Source organism: Mustela putorius, unplaced genomic scaffold, assembly GCF_011764305.1.
Source record: "Mustela putorius furo isolate JIRA1106 unplaced genomic scaffold, ASM1176430v1.1 tig00003850_pilon_pilon_pilon, whole genome shotgun sequence".
NCBI lineage: Eukaryota > Metazoa > Chordata > Mammalia > Carnivora > Mustelidae > Mustela > Mustela putorius.
In genome coordinates this window covers 17,015,853-17,034,557 of record NW_025422002.1, presented here as the reverse complement: position 1 = coordinate 17,034,557, position 18,705 = coordinate 17,015,853, and the positions used below count along the sequence as shown (strand labels likewise).

The 18,705-nt window shown below is 46.4% G+C and overlaps 1 protein-coding gene across 1 annotated transcript in view; it reads left to right on the top strand.

Annotated features, from left to right (window-relative positions):
* The window catches only part of PODXL2 (podocalyxin like 2), a 36,188-nt gene that overhangs the window by 16,643 nt on the left and 840 nt on the right, over positions 1-18,705 (top strand). Inside the window, exons 3-7 of the mRNA XM_045063394.1 lie at positions 5,107-5,909; positions 6,667-6,741; positions 15,289-15,445; positions 16,012-16,073; positions 18,318-18,497. Coding sequence (XP_044919329.1) covers positions 5,107-5,909; positions 6,667-6,741; positions 15,289-15,445; positions 16,012-16,073; positions 18,318-18,497 — 1,277 coding nt within the window. The remainder of the gene's footprint in view (positions 1-5,106; positions 5,910-6,666; positions 6,742-15,288; positions 15,446-16,011; positions 16,074-18,317; positions 18,498-18,705) is intronic.

Genomic DNA, 18,705 nt, shown 5'->3' with positions numbered 1-18,705 from the left:
GAGACATTCTCTTACAGAATCACAGTACAGTGACCATCAGGAAATTGACACGGACACAATACTACTATATGATGACAAACTCTGTTCAAACTTGCCACTCCCCCACCCCCCTGGTGTCTGCTGTAGCAAAAGAAAACAAAATTATTTTGTATAGTTCACTGTCCAGTCTAAAATCAGGTACTGTGTTTGTTGTCATGCCTCATTAGTCATTTTTATTCTGGAAAATCCTCCAGTCTTTGTCTTTCATGACCCCAACAGTTTTGAAAGAGATAGGCTAGTTATTTTGTAGACTACCCTTCAGTTTTGTCTCTTGTTTCCCCATGACTCAGGGTCTACATTTTTGGCAGGGATGGCACAGAAGTACTGTTGTATCTTTCTCAGTTAAGCAGACTATGGTTCTCTTCTTGGACTGAACATGGCTTCTTTACTGGTCAGTTCACATTCATGTTTGGATCCCGTCTCATTCCCCACTCTTCTGGCATCCCCATTTTCTTTTCTTTTCTTTTTTTTTTTAAGATTTTATTTATTTATTTGACAAACAGGGATCACAAGTAGGCAGAGAGGCAGGCAGAGAGAGAGAGGAAGGGAAGCAGGCTCCCTGCTGAGCAGAGAGCCCTATGTGGGGCTCCATCCCAGGACTCTGGGATCATGACCTGAGCTGAAGGCAGAGGCTTTAACCCACTGAGCCACCCAGGCACCCCTGGCACCCCCATTTTTGTCCCCCTTGTGTCTGTCCCCCGCCTGCTCACCTTCCACTTCCCACCACACCTCTGGTTCACAGTCTGCGCCCCCACTGGGTCTCCCATTAATTTCTTGTTTTTGTGTAAGAGACCTTTCTGATACTCAGTTCATATCTAGGCTTGTCCTTCCCTGCCCTTCCCTCTTCCCTTGATTCACGTTGATTTATTTATCATACAGCCACTTATCCTGTCTGTCAGCCTGTGGAGCTGACTTCCAAAATGGTGCCATTTTTCCCCTTACAATTTTACCATATAAAAATTTAATGATAATAAAAAGGAGGAGGAGATAGAGGAATACTTAAAATCAATCACGCATTTGCTGTGTAGTGTGGGCTGTGTCCAGGTTTTATCTCAGTGCCTCCTGACCACAGCCCTGGGTGCTAGGTACTGTTGTTATCTTATAGAGAAGGAAAACGAGACACAGGAATGTCAAGCGCATGTCCAAGGGCACACTGCTGATTAGTAGTGGGACCAAGATCACACAATAAGAGAAGAAGGAGTAACTCTGGATGCTGGGAGGTGGTTTAAAAAAAAAAAAGTGGGAAAAAATCCTGCTGAGTCTGCGTTCAGGGTGTGGCTTTTACTGATTTGTCAAGTCTCGGGAAACCATAGAGCTGGAGAAGGCCAAGGCCTGGTGGGTGATGTATATTTGGGAGTCTTTAGCAGAGGAGGAAATAGATAAAGTCTTTGGAATCCATGAACTCGCTGAGAAAGGATGAGTCAGGGGCTGTCTATCTTGGAGTGATCACACAGTAGGGAGCCTAATGAAGGGCAATTTGTGCCCTTAGAGGCTCTTTTCTCTCCCTAAGTGGGCAGGTCATGGGTTCAGGAGGCAAGCTGGCAGTCAAGGGTTTACCTAATACATATTGTTAAGGGATTTCTATGCACTTTGCCTCTAGACTAGACCATTTCTGCTATGGGCATGGCTGCCCCCACCTTTAGCCAGAGTGCCCCCTTCTTCCTGTTAGTCAGCCAGTGCACATAGGGTATCAAGTCTACCCTTGATTCGCTTTGATTTATCATCTTTCTTTTCTTTTTTTTTAAGATTTTATCTATTTATTTGACACAGAGAGAGCACAAGTAGACAGAGCGGCAGGTAGAGGGAGAGGGAGAAGCAGGCTCTCTGCTGAGCAGAGAGCCTGACACGGGGTTGGATCCCAGGACCCTTGGGATCATGACCTGAGCCAAAGGCAGCCGCTTAACTGACTGAGCCACCCAGGTGCTCCTGGGGTCATCTCTTGAACCTGTTCTCTCCTCATTCCAATGTCATCATCTGTGTTTATCTCTCCCAGAACATTGCAGCAAGACCCCAACTCTTTCTCTGCTTTCATTTGTCCCCTCTGTCATCAAATTCTTGCACATTTCTGTCAGGGCAATCTTCTAGCCCTAAAATCTCGTGCCTGTAAGGGGTCGTATATGTCCATTTCCCCAGCATCCATGTGGTGTGCTATTATATCATCTTCCTGTCAAGTGGCCATCCTGTCCATTCCAATTATGTTTTTATGCATCGTATTTCGATTGTAAACAAATCTATTAAAAAGTGCTTACTTCTATTGAAGTAAAATACTTCTATTCTTTTATAAACTTGTTTTATGGGTGTAATTTCCTCGAGTCTCTCTACAGATGTTAATAAGAAATGTTTCTAAGTTTTCTTTGTTTACTAGATTAACTCTTCTCTCAGAAGTGAGTTGCTTTGCTTTCTCTCCTTCATGCTTCTTCATGAGCCTGGCTTTCCCCCAATATCCTGTGAATTTTGATCATTCTTTGATATTTTTAAAGGTGATACTAGATTGTGCAGTATCAGAGGCTGATGTGGGTCTCCACAGTATTCTGTGGTCTCTGTTCCAGAAACATACCTCTCCCCTGAACACCATGGCTGCTTTGTGTAGGGAATAGGTAAGCTTCCCTACAGAGTGTGTGCAGGGGCTGGGGAGAGGAAGATGTTAAGTTACCAAACACTTCTACTCAAAAAGAGTACACTTAACAAAAGTAGATTGGGTAGAATATTTTAATTATTCATTTAAATAAATATTCATTTATTTGTTTAAATGATATTTGATTATTCAGTTAAAGATTATAATTTAATATATAATATTATATAATTATAATTTAATTATTATAATTATCGCTAAGATCATTCAGCTTCAAAAAATTATACTTTTTCTTAATAGGGAATCGATTTTTCTTTTTGTAATAACTCTCAGAGCTATATAGATCCATGTTCTAATTTGAATGCTTGTTCTCTAGGCCCATTGCACAGCTTCCTTCAAGAGATTTATTTTTATGACTTCCTCTCATGTTTCTTGATTCCATGTCTTCTTTGGATTTCTTGGAGAACTTCCTTAAGTACTTTCTCAGAATCTGTGGATTGAAAAACTTTTAAGTCTTTTGCATATATGAAAATGTCTGTATTTTGTAATCACATTTATACCCACTTTAGTTGGGTATAAAATACCAGGTTCAAAATACAGTCATTTCAGAGTTCTGAATGCATTTTCAATTCAGCTTCCTGCAGTCTAGTGTTATGAATTAGAAGCTTGGAGATAATTTGATTATTACTTTATAGGTTAACCTGTTCTTTCTCTGAGAACTTTTAGGATCTTATATTGCTCTTTAGAATTCTGAAATATGAGAATGAGGTTAGGTGTGAGTCTTTTATCACTTACCTCAATTATATGCCCTTTCAATGTAAAGATTCCCACTGTGGGATATGGGAAATTTTCTTCTTTGTTTGGTTATTTATTCTTTCCATTTTAAGGGTTCTTCTCTTTTTGGAATAGTTAGTTAGATATTAGATCTCTTGCACTGGTCATCTGTATTTTTTAACTTTTCTATCTTGTCCTTTTACTTTTGCTTTTGAGGCTTTTCCTTGACTTTTTTTCTTCCAGCTGTTCTATTGAATTTTTATATTTTGACAATTTAATTTCAGTTTCCACAAACCTTTTTCCCTTCTTCTTCTTCTTCTTCTTCTCCTTCTCCTTCTCATTCTTCTCCTTCTTCTTCTTCTTCTTCTTCTTCTTCTTCTTCTTCTTCTTCTTCTTTAAGAGATTACTTGATTCTCTTATTACCCTGTTCTTATTTTAGGGAGACAATATCTTTTGATCTCTCTGAGATATTAACTGGAATTTAAAAATTATCTTCCATTACCTGAATGTTCTGTGTTCTTGCTGTTCCCATAGTTGCTCTCTCTCCTTAATTCTGCTGGGAAGAGGGCCTCTCTTCTCCAGTATCTTTCCTGGTGTTTGTATTGGCTGAATGGTTAATTTGTTCTTGTGATCTCATCCGCTTTCCATATTCCCAGAAATTTATCTAAACCTTTAAAACTTTAATTTGACAGTTGAGAAGCCATTCTATCACTTGATAGAAATTTTGAAGGAGGAGGCCCTGTTCACTACTTTAAACTGCCTCTCAGGTCTAAAGAGTATTTTAAAATAGCCTTTGATACTTATTTTGCAACAAAATGGCAGCCAATTAAAGTTGCTACCTAGAAATCACTTCTAGTATTTTGAAGAATCTCCCAACCGAACAGGCCCATGAGTTTCCTATGTTGTTACCCTGAAGAGGCCTAGGGTTCACTGCAAAACCAGAACAAGTCCTGCTTGTCCAGGAGGCCTCCTAAGTCCCGCATTTCGAGATATGGTTCCCAGGAATGGCAGGAAGGATAAAATTCCCTGTCATTGCCAACAGTGACCCCCTCCATTCTGGGAGGCTCTGGGCTCAGCTGGTGGGCTCTGTTGAGCTCTCCTGATACCTTTTTTTTATTTCCCAGCCAGGGCCTAAATCTCAGCAAAAGAGCACAGTTTAGGAACAATGGTCACGATCTCTGTGTCTTGTCTGTCTCTGTGATCAGAAGGTTCTCAGACCTCATTGAGGGTTTTACCAAGAGGCCTCCCATTACAACCCACTGGGAAAGAGATAAAGGGACCCTTTTCTAATGGCTCGTCTGGGGTCTTCTTGGCAAAATCCCCAGAAGAGGAAACACAAATGCATTGTAAGAACCATAGAGATGTTAACTTCTTGTCATGGACTGTTAACGAGGGCTATCTCCCAGGGGTGCGATCATAAACACTTTCTTTCTGCTTAATACGTTCCTGTATTCACAGAATTTTAGTGGCAGATTTGTGTCATTTTCGTCATGAAGGAAAGAAGGACTAGCCTGGCCCTCGTCTCTCCCATAGTCGGCCCCACCCCTGACCCTCACTGTCTAGCTTTATTTCCCACTTCTTTCCAAAAGGACTGGTAATCCGACTCCCTGCTGTCCCCCTGTGGGTCTCATGGTTGCTTTATGTCATCTGCTCTGTGAATACTGAACAGATCAGTGATGGATGATGAAACTAGCAAATGAGGTTTCTGTCTCTGTCCTTAGATTACGTCTTTCCAGACTTGACTGAGAAAGCGGGTCCAATAGAAGACACCAGCCAGGGTCAAGAGGTGCCGAGTCTGCCCTCTCCCTTGCCCAAGATGAACCTGGTGGAGCCACCATGGCATATGGCTCCTGGAGAGGAGGAAGAGGAGGAGGAGGAAGAGGAGGAAGAGGAGGAGGAAGAGAGGGAGAAGGAGGAGATAGAGAAGGAAGAGGAAGAGGAAGAGGAAGAAGAGGAGCTCCTGCCTGTGAACGGATCCCAAGAAGAAGCCCATACTCAGGTCCACAGCTTTTCTCCCACCAGCAGCAGCCAGATGCCAGGGGCTGCCAAACACAGGCATGAAGAATCTGGGGACCAGGCCTCCTCAGGTGTGGAAGTGGGGAGCAGCATGGAGCCCAGCCTGTCACCTCCTGCAGTCACCCCGAGTACAGCGACCCTGGGGGGTCAGGACTTCATCAGCCAGGAGGCAGGGGGCACAATGCTGCCAACCGAGGGGCATGGGGTAGAGTTTGAGGCCCCTCGGGAAGCAAGCGAGGAGGCCACTGTGGGAGCAGTGGGGCTGACTGGGAAGCAAGAGGAGGCGCCGTCCTTGGCATCATTTCCCCAAACAGAAGCTCCCAGTGGGGCTGAGAGCCCAGATGAAGATCCCCTTTACCCTGGAGCCTCAGCATCTTTCCCCCTAGCCCCCCGAGATGTGGAACTGACCCCTTCCTCTGCTACTTTGGGGCAAGAAGACCTTAGCCAGCAGCCCCAAGAAGGACAGGCCGCCGAAGCCCAGTCCAGAATACCCTGGGATTCTACTCAGGTAAAGTGAGAACACATGAAGGCCATTTGGCAGCACCTTTCTCTAAGGGGTCTGGTCATCCCCTGGCTGCACAGTGGGGATGGGAAGGTCTGCCAGGCTGAGGTGGGAGGCCCTTGGATAGCACGTAGAACATCAGCAGAACTTTTGGGATGCACACCTCACAGCCCTGTACGGGTGTTCTCACCACACTTAACACGCAAAGCTCTTGGAAGAGCTCAGCTTCCCTAGCTTGGCCTCGTTCAGTGCTACTGCTGCCTCCGGTGGCCTTCCCACCGCCTGACCCACCCCCCATCTCCACACCCACCCTGGATGTGCAGTTGCCCTCTGCTCTCCTCCTCACCCCTGCCCAGCACACATGCCTGGGGCCAGTGTTCGCACCTGGGAAGGGAGAGAAGGGAAGGGGAGTCCCAAATTGCCAGCCTGTGCATCTGGCCTTCAGGCCTGTTTTCCTTTGGCCTAGGGCACGTGAAACCCCCACAATGTTGCCACTGAAGGCCTGTAGCTCGGGCAAAGCCCTGTCAGGCCCCTCCTCTCATTGAAGACATCCTCAGTGTGGTCCCTAGAGACATCTGCGTTTGTGAGCCTGTGGCTGGAGCTTGCCACCCTGCAGAGGCTGTTGACCCCCACCTAGCTGTCACAGACCTGCAGCTGGCCTTCCCATCCGGCTTCTCAAAGGGTTTCCATCTGTGCTTTCTCCAGTTGCCTTTCCTTGTCAAGCCTTTGTAACTGTGGCCCTTCTTTTGGTCTCACTGTCCAGGTGATCTGCAAAGACTGGAGCAATCTGGCTGGGAAGAACTACATCATTCTGAACATGACGGAGAACATAGACTGTGTGAGTGCCGAGCTAGGCGGGGGCCACGGAGAAGGATGGGAGGGGGTGTGTGGCCAAACCTGGGCAGAGGGGAGCATGCTAGGCATGGGGAGGGGCCTAGCCTAAACCAGGGGAGGAGCCAGCCCCCACCCAAGTCTAAAAGAGGAGTGCCTTCATATGTTTAAATTCCTAAGGGCTCTTTTATTCTTGCCCTACTCTGTTTAATTTCAAGGAATAGGTTTTTTGTGTGTGTGTGGTTTTTTTTTTTAGATTCTATTTATTTATTTGACAGAGATCACAAGTAGGAAGAGAGGCAGGCAGAGAGAGACAGAGAAGCAGGCTCCCTGCTGAGCAGAGAGCGATGCGGGACTCGATGCCAGGACCCTGGGATCATGACCTGAGCCGAAGGCAGAGGCTTTAACCCACTGAGACACCCAAGAGCCCTCAAGGAATAGTTTTGTTCATGTGTGCAATGTCTTATCGCCTGGAACATATTGAAACTGTCTTTAAAAAGTTGCTTTCCTTATTTGTTGGTTTTGGCCTTGGTTTTCTCACTTGCCTTTGCTCCCCAGATGTCTGGTAGGTTCTTTCAGAGCTATTTAAGGAGGGCCATCAACAAGCTGGTATGAAGCTTTGAGCTTGGAGTGGGGTTTATTAACTGACTTCTCAGGAGGGTGGACTGGCTGGGCCATTTGAGTTTTTAATGTCAACATTTTTAGGTCCTTCCTCTTGGGCGACTAGATTCTTTGAAAAAGGAATGTCTGTCCTACTGGGAGCATAAAGGGCTGGTTGTCAGTGTTCTGGGAGGCAGAGTGGGGAGAGGGCTTGGCACCTCAGTGTTAGGGCAAATTCATAGAGCACAGACAAATTCATTTACTCCCTCTTTGAGCAAGAGCCCCCTACCACAGTGGTGCCCCATGTCCTCTGGGTCAGAGGGCCTCTCTTTTACCCTCTTTGCAGAATCAATTTCCAGGCTTCTGCCAGGGGGCAGGGACATTTGTCAGCTCTACAGTGCTGGGAAGAGGAATTAGGGATCCAGCTGCTTCTTAAATAGCCTCTCAAACAGTTCTCCTATTTTTAGAACCATTTTCATCCTCCCTTCAGAAGGTAACCCATGCTGCCTATTCAAGAGCATGTTAGTTGGGGGTTTGACAGTGTACCTGTGATTCCTTCTTAGCTTGTCCCATTTCAGCTGAGGATCTGGCTCTTTGGGGCTTGCTAGATCAGGAAATTCTAACTCATCCATATGCCTCCAGTTCCCAGATTTTGTTGTTCTTGTTTCCTCTTCCGTTTTGTTTTGTTTTGTTTTTGTCTTTGTGCTTTTAGACCTTGAAAAAATTCTTTACTCTCGTTTAGTGGGTTTGGGGAAAAGTGAAAGTATATGCCTGTGTTTAATTCAAAAGTGATCCAGAAGATTGTTTTCTTTTTTTCCCACTATAAATAATAAACAAGTAGATTTTTTAAAAACATGATTGATACATTTGAATCTATTACAGTGACTATTTATTCTTACTGATGCTTTTACATGCCCCATCTCTGGCCAGTGAGAACCTCTTTGAGTTGGCTTCTAAGTCTTTTTGGCCAACTAATTAATGTTTGATAGTTTCCTTGATTTCTGGTGTGACAGGATGTTTGGACTCATTTGTACTTTCCTTCCCCCAGGCATGAAATCAACATTTCTCCAAGCCCTCATTCCTTTTATTGGGAAATGGTACTTAGAGACCACAGTAAGGGTCCTTGAGACCCTTAAATTTTGTATGTGCATATTTGAACAATAAAGTCTAAAGATATTGTCTGTCTTCTTTCCAAGTAACACATACATATATAAAAATGCTTTCATTCTGCTTTCCCTGTTTTTGTCTTGATAGTTTTTCTCATTTACTATTTGATCACTGCCTAATTAGTCATTACTTTTTTTTTTGATGGATTTTTTTACCAGGGTAAAAAGATCTAACAAAAATTGATCATCTTAACCATTTTAAGGTACTACAATGGTGTTAAGTATGTCATTGTTATGAAACAAATCTCCAGAATTTCCATCTTGAAAAATATATTCTGTCCCTATTAATCATTCTCCCAGGCCCCTGATAACCACTGTCCTAGAAATTGGGCTACTCTGAGTACGTCTTATAAGTGGACTCAAACAGTATCTGTTCGTCTGCAGCTGCCTTATTCCATTCAGTAGAACGTTCTCAAGGTCCATCCATGTTGCAGTGTGTGTCAGAATTTCCTCCTTTTTTAAGTTTGAATAATATTCCATGGTATCTATAGGCCACATTTTGTGTATGTATTTGTCTATCGATGGATATTCAGGTAGCTTCCCCCATTTTGGCTGTTGTGAATAATGCTGCTATGAATGTGAATCCACCAATATCACTTTGAGACCCTGTTTCAATTATTTTGGGTATGTACAACCAGAAGTGAAATTGCTGGATCATATAGTGCCTCTATTTTTTTTATTTTTAGAGAAATCTGTGGTGTTTTCCACAGTGACTACACCATTTCACATTCCCACCAGCAGTGGACCAAGGTTCCAGTTTCTCACATCCTCACCAACACTTGTTTTCTATTTATGTGTGTGTGTGTGTGTGTGTGTGTGTGTGTGTGTGTGTGTTTAAAGATTTTATTTATTTGAGAGAGAGAGTATGGGGAGGTTGGGGAAAGGAGAAGCAGGTTCCCTGCTGAGCGGGGAGCCTGATGTGGGGCTCGATCCCAGGACCCTGGGATCCTGACCCGAACTGAAGGCAGAAGCTTGACCAACGGAGCCACCCAGGTGCCCCTATTTTCTGGGGTTTTGTTTTTTTTGTTTGTTTGTTTGGTTTTTGGTTTTTGGTTTTTTTTTTTGAGTAGTGGTCATTGTAATGGGTATGAAGTGGAATCTCATTATGGGTTTGATTTTCATTTCTCTGATGATTAGTGGTGTTGAGGATCAGTCATTATTATTATCAGTCAGTGCTTATTTTACTTTATTAATACATTTGTTTCTTTGCTTACATGTCTTTTCACATTCCCATTCCTTTCTTGCAAATTTAATTGCCTTTTCCCTGAAATATACCCTTTAGCAGCTCTTTCTACAAGGATATGTCTGTATCAGCCCTTATTAGTGTAAAGAATGTCCTTAATTTTCTCATGTTCTTTTTTGGTAGCTTTTCATTTTGATATAATTTCAGAAGACTAGTGCAAAGATATCCTTTGTATCTTTCAGCCAGATTCAACAGCTTTTAGCATTTTTCCAGACCATCTGAGAGTAAGTTGAGACACATTTGAGACATAGTTAGGTTTATTTGTTACTGTTTGCATTCAGCTTTGGACCTTACCCCCCTCATCCTTGTTGATTCAGTTGTATTTTTGACCTTGTAAAACATCAGTGTGGTTCTAAACATCAAAATGACACAAAAATGTGTGCTTAGAGAAATACCCCTCTCCCCCATCACCTCTTGCCCTCCATTCCCACCCACTCCGTCTAGGTAACCAATTTCATTAGTTTCTGCTTATTCTTCCTGGGTTTCTTTTTATAGCAATAAGCAGACAGATATTTCATTTCTTCCATTCTTTCTTTCAGGAAACGTAGCATATATTTATATTATTATTAGTTTGCTAGGGCTGTCATAACAAAGTACCACCCTGGGTAGCTTAAAAACATAAATTTATTCACTCACTGTTTTGAAGGCTGGAAGTCCAAGATCGAGGTGTCAGGAGAGTTGGTTTCTCCTGAAGCTTCTCTCCTTGCCTTGCAGATGGTCATCCTCCCTCTGTGTTTTTACATCGTGGTCCCTCTGTGTGTGACTGTGTCGTTAATCTCCTCCTCTTGTAAGGACCCCATCTGATCGGATAGGGCCACCCTAATGAGCTCATTTTAACTTAATCACCTCTTGAAAGATCCTGTCTTCAAATACAGTCACAGTCTGAGGCACTGGGGGTTAGACTTCAACATATGAATTATTGGGGGAATGCAACTCCGTTCATACATAACACTACTCTTTTGTGTTTTGCTTTTCTTGCTTAACAATGTATGCTGGAAATCACTTCATGTTAGTTCATGGAGATTATTCTCAATCATTTTATTTTTACAACTGAATAATAATCTTTACAACTGAATAATAATAACCCCATGATGTGTATGTATTTTGGATTGTTTATTAAATTTCCTTTGTGGTTGGCATTTGGGTGGTTTCCAGTATCGTGCAGTTATGTATAAGGCTGCTTTGAATGACTGTGTGTGTATATGTATTTTTCTGCTGTTGGGATGTACCTTCAGGGTAAATTCCTGAGAGTAGGATTGAATATGCAGTTTGTTACATGCTACCGATTTCCCATTTCTCTCTCATTCTCATTAGAAGTTTATTGGGCCTTATTTTTCTATCTATAAGGTCTCCTAATGCTTTCATGCTTTCTCTTTTTAAAATTTCTCTGATGAGGGATTCCTCGGTGGCTCAGTGGGTTAGCATCCAACTCTTGGTTTTAGCTCTTCGGGGTCCTGGGATGCAGCCTTACATGGGGCTCCATGCTCAGCCGGGAGGCTACTTGAGGATTCTCTCTCTCTCACTCTCTCTCTGTCCCTTCCCCTGCTCACGCTTTCTCTCTCTCCAAAATATAAATAAACAAATATCTCTGATGCATTCTGAATAATTTCCTAGCTTTATCTTTTAAATTAATAACTCTCTTCAGCAGTGTCTAATCATTTGTCTGATCCATCCATTGAATCTTTAATATAGATAACTGTTTTATATTTTTAGAATTTCTCCTTGGTTCCAAATCCTTCCCTTTGTTCTTCATTTTGTTCCTTTCTATCATTATGGTTTCTATTCCTTCATTTTCTGAATTAGCTTAAGTATATTGATTTCATGATTTCTTTCCTTTTGTTTTAGTAACAGGACATCCTGGAATGTCAGTTCTCCTGTTTATGGCTTTGTGCCTTGTTCCCTGGTATAGATCGTTCTTTATTATTGTGATCTCCTCTTCAGCCCCAGGTTGTAAAAGATTTCCACCAGAGTGGTTTCAGGGAAACTTTGGAAGTTCCAGCATTCGTAGGTCAGCTTTCATCTTAATTTCTTGGTTTGGATTTTCATATCATGAAGAACATTTGGACTCCAAACCCAGGTAAAGCACAAGCCTGAGTTTTTAAGCGATCTTGGATGACATTTTTCTCCTCCCCATGGACCTGGGCAGGTGGGAGAGCCCATGACAAGCTCTTCCAGGTGAGCAGGAATGTTTTTGAGTCCAATTTCACTGAAAGGGCAGGTCTTTGGGGCTTCAGGCTCCATCGTGGTACTCTGCTGTAGTTCTTCATTTCATGGGGGCCAAGAATGTGCAACATTTAAAGCCAAGTCTCCAGCTCCTGGGTTCCATTTCTGGGTTTTGCACCCCTGCGAACTGCTGTAGCTTTAGCACCTACTCACTCTTCTGGCTTTGAGTTCCCTCTGTTCCTGCCTCTATTTTTCCCCCAGTGTTTGTCTGTGTTTATAGCAAGGTGAAAGAGCAGGACTTTCGTCAGTTCTATCTGCTGTAATGCCACAAGTCAAAATGATGGGCTGGGTTATGTGTCCCTTCCTGTTTGCCATCAGGACCATACCAGACACTTCGAGGAGTTACATGTAACTTTAGTGCATTGGATACAACGGCTTGGATGGTAGCCGGAGAGCTGGAACCTTGACTGTGGGAGAAACAGTGTGATATGAGGAAAAGACCATCCACCCAGGAGTCAGCAGGGAAGAGAGCATTGCACTTCAGAAAAGTTCTAATGAATTACAGTGTATGTCCAGAAAAGCACGCAGATCCTAAGCGTTCAGCTTGATGGATAATCACAAAAGAACCATACCTATGTAATCAGCACCCTCACCAAGACGTGGCTCACGATCAGCACTGCCAAAAGCCCTTCTTACCCTCCTTTCCAGACACTGTTCCCTCAAAGGAAACCATTTTCTTGGTTTATAACCCCATACACTGATTTTGCATGCTCTTTCACTTTGTATAAAGAGTCATTCAGTAGGCACTATTTTGTGTCTGGCTATTTGCCCTCAGCGTTTTCTTTTTGAGATTCATCTAGATGGCGGCACATAATGAAGTTTGTTCACTGTGCTTCTGTCTAGTGTTCCATTCATGTATCCACTCTAATGTTGCTGGGTCTTGGAGTAGTTCCTCTTCAGGCTATGGGGTATGGGCTACCGTGGATGTTCTCAGACACGTATTTTGGTGAGCATCTGGATACTGTTCTCATGGGTGACACTGCGGGGCCATGGTCTCTGCCTCTCTTCACCCTGAACAGATGCTGTCCTGCAGCTTCCCAAAGTGTTTGCACAGCTTCTTCTGCCTCCAGCAGCACATGACACGTCTGGTTCTCCCCTGTCACCATCACCCCTTCCCCTTGTCTTCTTCATTTAATTTAATTAATTTTCAAGCTGTATATTGTACTGGTATCACTTTGTGGTTTTATTTTGCATATTCCTGATTCATGAAGTTGAGCACCCTTTCATATGTGTTTTGGCTGACTGCATCCAATTGGGTCATCTTGACTATTTTTAATTGATTTCTGTGAATTATTTCTATATCCTGGATATGAGATGTCTGTGTGTGTGTGTGTGTGTGTGTGTGTGTGTACACATCACATATATATCTCATAAATATTTGCTGCTATTCAGTGGGCTGCCCTTTTCCTCTCTCAATGGTACCTTCTGATAAATGGAAGTTCTCAATTTCTAAAAAGTAGATCATAAAATAATCTAACTTACCAATTATTTCCTTCTTGGTTAGTGTTTTTAAGTCCATTTTAGAAATCTTTGCCTACTCAGAGGTCATGAAGATAGCTTTCTTTTTTTTAAGGATTTATTTATTTTAGAGAGAGACAGAGAAAGAGAGAGAGAGAGCACACACAGGGGAGAGGGGAAGCCGAGACTCAGAGAGGTGCAGTGTTGTGCTAAAAGTCACAGAGCTAATGAATGGCAGAACCGGGATCTGAACCCAGATTTCTTTGACTCCAAATTCAGGGCTTTCTCCCCAGGCCTCTGACACTCAGTTCCCATTTACAAAATAAATGGCACGAAATGTATAGTCATCAGATGCTGCCAGAATGGACACTGTGGGTCTGTGGGCTTAAGCCAGGCAGACATCTTGACCCAGAACATGGGTCTGCACACATGGGGGATCACAGGCCTGTGGCATGGGGGAAAGTATTGCCTGTGGTGGGGATGTGTTCCTTTTGTAAGCAGGGAGGCTGCTGGGTACAGAGCCTGCTGCTCAGGCAGATGCAGGTGTGTACCCCATCCCTACACACATATGCACACACGTGCACATGAAGACGGTAAGAACTATTTCAGGAATAGGCGCATGTGACTATCTCCATGTATCAGTTCTCTCCCAAATTCAGAACCAAGTTGACTTTCTGTTCAGCCAGTGAGGGCCAACGCTCACGTTTGCACCTGGCACTTGCCATGGTAACAAGTCCCCTTGGTGGCCTTTATGCTGGGATGATGACCAGGAAGCCTCGCTAGCTTGGGCTTTACCAGAAAGGAGATGGGAATGTCAGGGCCCCATATGGTCTGATGAGATGCCTGGGCCTGGCAGGCAGCCCTGGGTCAAAGTTCTAAGGCCGGGCACTCAAGAGAAAGCTTAACAGCTGGGACAGGTTTGCTGCTAGAAGGTTTGGAGGCCAGGAACTGGGGTCAGTGATTTCCTGGTTACTGGAGGAAGAAGGCTGCTGGAGAGGAGCCTGGGGGTGGGGAGCAGCTGCAGGGCCAGTGGAAGGTCTCTTCCCTGATGGGACTAGGTCGTAGCCTGCCTGGGTTTCTGCCACTCACTGAGTTCCTGGCCAGTACCTGCCTCTTGTTGTTGTTTTTTAAATTACATAATCATATCTACACAAGGTCAGGAAAATCTAAACAGTACAAGCTAGCAGGTGAGAACAAAATCTGCTTATATCCCTCCTCCTGCCCCTGGCCGCTGCTTCCAGGAGTTACCATTTTAACTGCATCTGTTTTAGTTCCTCTGGCCACCAGTGCCACTGTAAGAGTACTCAGACAGCTTTCTTGACTCCCCTGCTTTGGGCTGTATCTCTGCAATGATGGGAGAGAGGTGAGCCTATTACTGCTCCCCACTTCTCCTCCTGGGTTTGGGGTGCATCTTTGGTCTGTTGCATGCCTGACCTCCCAGTATGTTCATCCCTTGCGCTATACACTTGAATACTCAGGCCTGATCAGCAGACTTCCGTAGGCCATCACACATGACACACCCACTTCAAGACTTGTTGCACTGGAATGCATCTGTCCTCAAGTTCAATAGCAAGTATCCCCTGGCAGTCCCCACACCCTCCTCATGTGATTGGCTCAGGCAGGAAGGAGCATCTGGATGCCCAGTGGATATGACATTCCCACAGTTCTGCCCAAAGGCTGGGCTCAGAGCCTCTCGATGGTCTCCAGGTCTATGAGAGCAGTTCCCTCTAGAATAGCCAGATGGCCTTTCCCAGGGTTTGACCACTGGGAGGTTGGAGGTTGGAGTGGGGGCTAGACCTGGAGGTAGGGTGTCAGTAGAGCCCTCTCGCTTACTGGGTTGGGGGTTCTCTTTCTGTCCTTGCAGGAAGTGTTCCGGCAGCACCGAGGGCTGCAGCTCCTGGCCCTGGTGGAGGAGGTGCTGCCCCGCCATGGCAGTGGCCGCCATGGGGACTGGCACATCTCCTTGAGCAAGCCCAGTGAGAAGGAGCAGCATCTTCTGATGACCTTGGTGGGCGAGCAGGGTGAGTGGGGGCAGCACAGGGAAGGGAGGGCCCAGGGAGGCAGCATCAAACCACTTTTCGCGGGCTGCAGGAGGTCTACAGAAACACAGGAAAGCATCCAGAGGCTTTGACCTTGGAACTTAGGATTGCAACAAGAGGTAGTGGTTGGGCCCCTAATGTAGGGTTCAACTGGAGTTAAACTGGAGTTCAGGCAAAGAAGAGGAGGGTGCAAACGTGGGGACCAGGAGGGGAAGAGGTGTGGTTTCAGCACCATGGCAGGAGACAATAGGCACTGCACAGGAGTGGTGGGCTACACAGGGGGCGTATTCAGAATGCAGAAGTGTGGGGCTGTGGGAGTGACCGCCCGGTGTCCCACCTGTCACATGGTGCCCAGTCACTCACTCCTTTGCAATGAGGCAGCCTGTGGAAAGCGAGCATTGGGGAGAGGGGGAGTGCATACACCATGGGGTCTACATGTGGTCAGGAGCAGGGAAACAAGCCTCTGGAGTCTTAGGCCAGAGGATATCCTAGGGAGTTGGCTGTGCCCCAGTGGCCAAGGCTGTGCTGATGATGGTGTCTTCCCCCAGGGGTGGTGCCCACTCAAGACGTCCTTTCCATGCTGGGTGACATCCGCAGGAATCTGGTGGAGGTAAGAAGGCAGGGACCTACTCCGCTCTCATTCCTTACAGCTCTGGGAGCAGGGCTGCCTTCCCTGAGGGTGGGAGATAGCCAGCACGTGGTGCAAAGGAGCAGAAGTCCAGCTCTTGCTCTGCACAGCTCCTCCTTTCAGTCCTCCTAAGACACAGTTTCCGCGGGAGAGATGGAGTGCACGAATGCTTCGGAATGTGTATGCACCACCGCAGTTTGCGAAAGGGCCCGGAGCGGGTGGTGGTCAGGATAGGACTCAGAATGGGACCTCCGAGGGGGATCTGGACTGGTCAGTGGGAGTCTTGTGGGTAAGTGGGAATTGCCCTAGGAATTGGGTAGAGGCCTCGTGGGGTAGGAGAGCATGATGCAGTTTCAGAAACCACAAAAGAAAACACAACAGGCGTGGGCATGCTTCAGAAGCCATCAGTCAGGCATCATCTGGCAGGACAGGGCTTGTGCTCAGGGGACGGCCCCACCATCTTGAGGAGCAGCCCTGACCCAGTGCAGTTGGCCAGCTGCACAGCCGGTCCTAGAGACATGGGCTGAGCAACACTCTGGCCAGCTTGTCCTTCTGCACTGCCAGCCACCCCTGTTGAGCACCCCGGTTGAACAGAGCCGGGGCCTGTGGGTGGGGCAACCCCCCTTGGTCCTTCTCCTTGGTCTTCCTGCTCCTTGTTCTACTTTCTTTAATGGGGAGGACCTTGGGTTCCTCTCCTCCTTTCCCCAGGACAGCCACCATGCCAACTGCTCACTGTGAAACCCAGTGACCTGGCATCAGCCCTCTCCCTTCTCCCAGGCTCTGCAGTATTTCACAGCTGGGAAAGATGAGCTGTGCATGACCGTGCACCCCACCTCCTTATCTGTCACACACAAGGCGGAAAGGTGGTGGTGCTGGTGGTTTGGGGTTTTTTTTGATAAGCACACTGAACACTTACTGAGTGCCAGACTGCGCTGGGTTCTCTGTGCTGGGTTCTCAGCCCCCAGTGCCAGCCCTTGCCTCGTGAGGATTAAACAGGGTTCCCTGTTGAGTACCATTGGTGTCCTATTTAAGATGGGAGCTGTAGCCCACAGAAGGGAAGTGATTCGCCTGAGAACGCACAGCCAGAAAGCAGCAGAGCCAGGCTTTGGACCAGGCCTGAAGGATTTAAGAGGCCTTTAAGCACAATGCTGTCCTTACTACCTGGATGGTTACCAAGGGACTTCCCAGCTGTTAAGTTCTGGATTCATGAACACAGGGTGCTGGGATGGGCGGACAGGTGGAAACTTGGGCTGGTCTTCATCTTTTTTTTCCCACAGAAACTTCCTGCCTCTCCCTGCCTCTGGGTGTTCTAGCTTTGCTGGGCACTATTCAGACTGACCTCGTCTGGCAAATTTAGCAATTTCAGTTAGGTGGCTGAACCTAGCAAGAGAAACTGACCTTTGATTATTTAAAAAGTCAGTAAAGAAAAGTACTGGAAATGGACAGGATGTTCACAGACTCCCAGGCAGTGATGAGACCTGGCCTCATGTAGAGGAGTTCCAGGCAGAAAGGGTGGCTCCCAGGCCGCTGCATTGGAAGCTAGTAGATAGCCCCCTCACCCTGGCACCTGTCATCCTACGAGGATAGCACCTCCCTTTTCCTGCTCTCTGCTTGAAGTGCTCATTTGTGGAGAGTGCACCTGCCTGGCCCAGTAGGGGTGCAGCAGCCTCTAGGCCTGAGAAGAGCAGCCCACCCAGGACAGCTTGCAGTGTAGTGGAGGTACCGGCCAGCCAAATGGGTGGTGGGCCATTGGTCACCACCCACTCTTAGTGGGAAAAGGGGGGAAGCTGGGAGGCTGGTGGTGGCCCAGGATGTGGGCTGTCCCCAGCATCCTGATCTGCACTGTCCATAATGGTGACAGAACACCTCCACACTCAAGGTAGAAGCTGTGTTTTAGGGGCCTGAATCATTAAGGGAAGCAGATGTCTGCCCCAACAGGGACAGGATCAGGGCAGAGCCATGGAGGGGATGTAAGGGGAGGTTGGGAATGGAGGCATGGCATCAAGAGGCTTGGGGCTGCCATCCGGTGAACAGATGGCAATTGGGCAGAGACAGGGATGGGAGTCCCAGATGAGCACAGGTCCAGGCCTCTGAGAGTGCATAGTCAGGAGCATGCCAGCTCTTCTCAAAGCCTGTCCCCTGTCCCTGAGCCCCAACCCTACAGCCCCGTGGGGAGCCCTGACACCCAGGACCTCAGCTGGGGAAACTGGCCCCTCCCACCCCCAGATTGGCATCCAGAACTACTCCACTACAAGCAGCTGCCAGGCACGGGCCAGCCAGGTGCGCAGTGACTATGGGACGCTCTTTGTGGTGCTGGTGGTCATCGGTGCCATCTGTGTCATCATCATCGTGCTGGGCCTGCTCTATAACTGCTGGCAGCGCCGGCTGCCCAAGCTCAAACATGTGGTGAGCATGGGGACACATTGGCAGGAGGGCTTGGGCTGGGGGTCCTGCCTATGGAGGAGAGAGTACCCAGAGGGTTCAGTCATCTGAGACTCACTGTCCACACTGCAGGTGGGGTGGCAGTAATTGTCCTGGGATGGGGGTCTGCTCCTGAAGCTGCTTGTCCAGAGCCTCCCCCGCAGTTTATCCCTCCTGTCTGCAGGGCACCTGC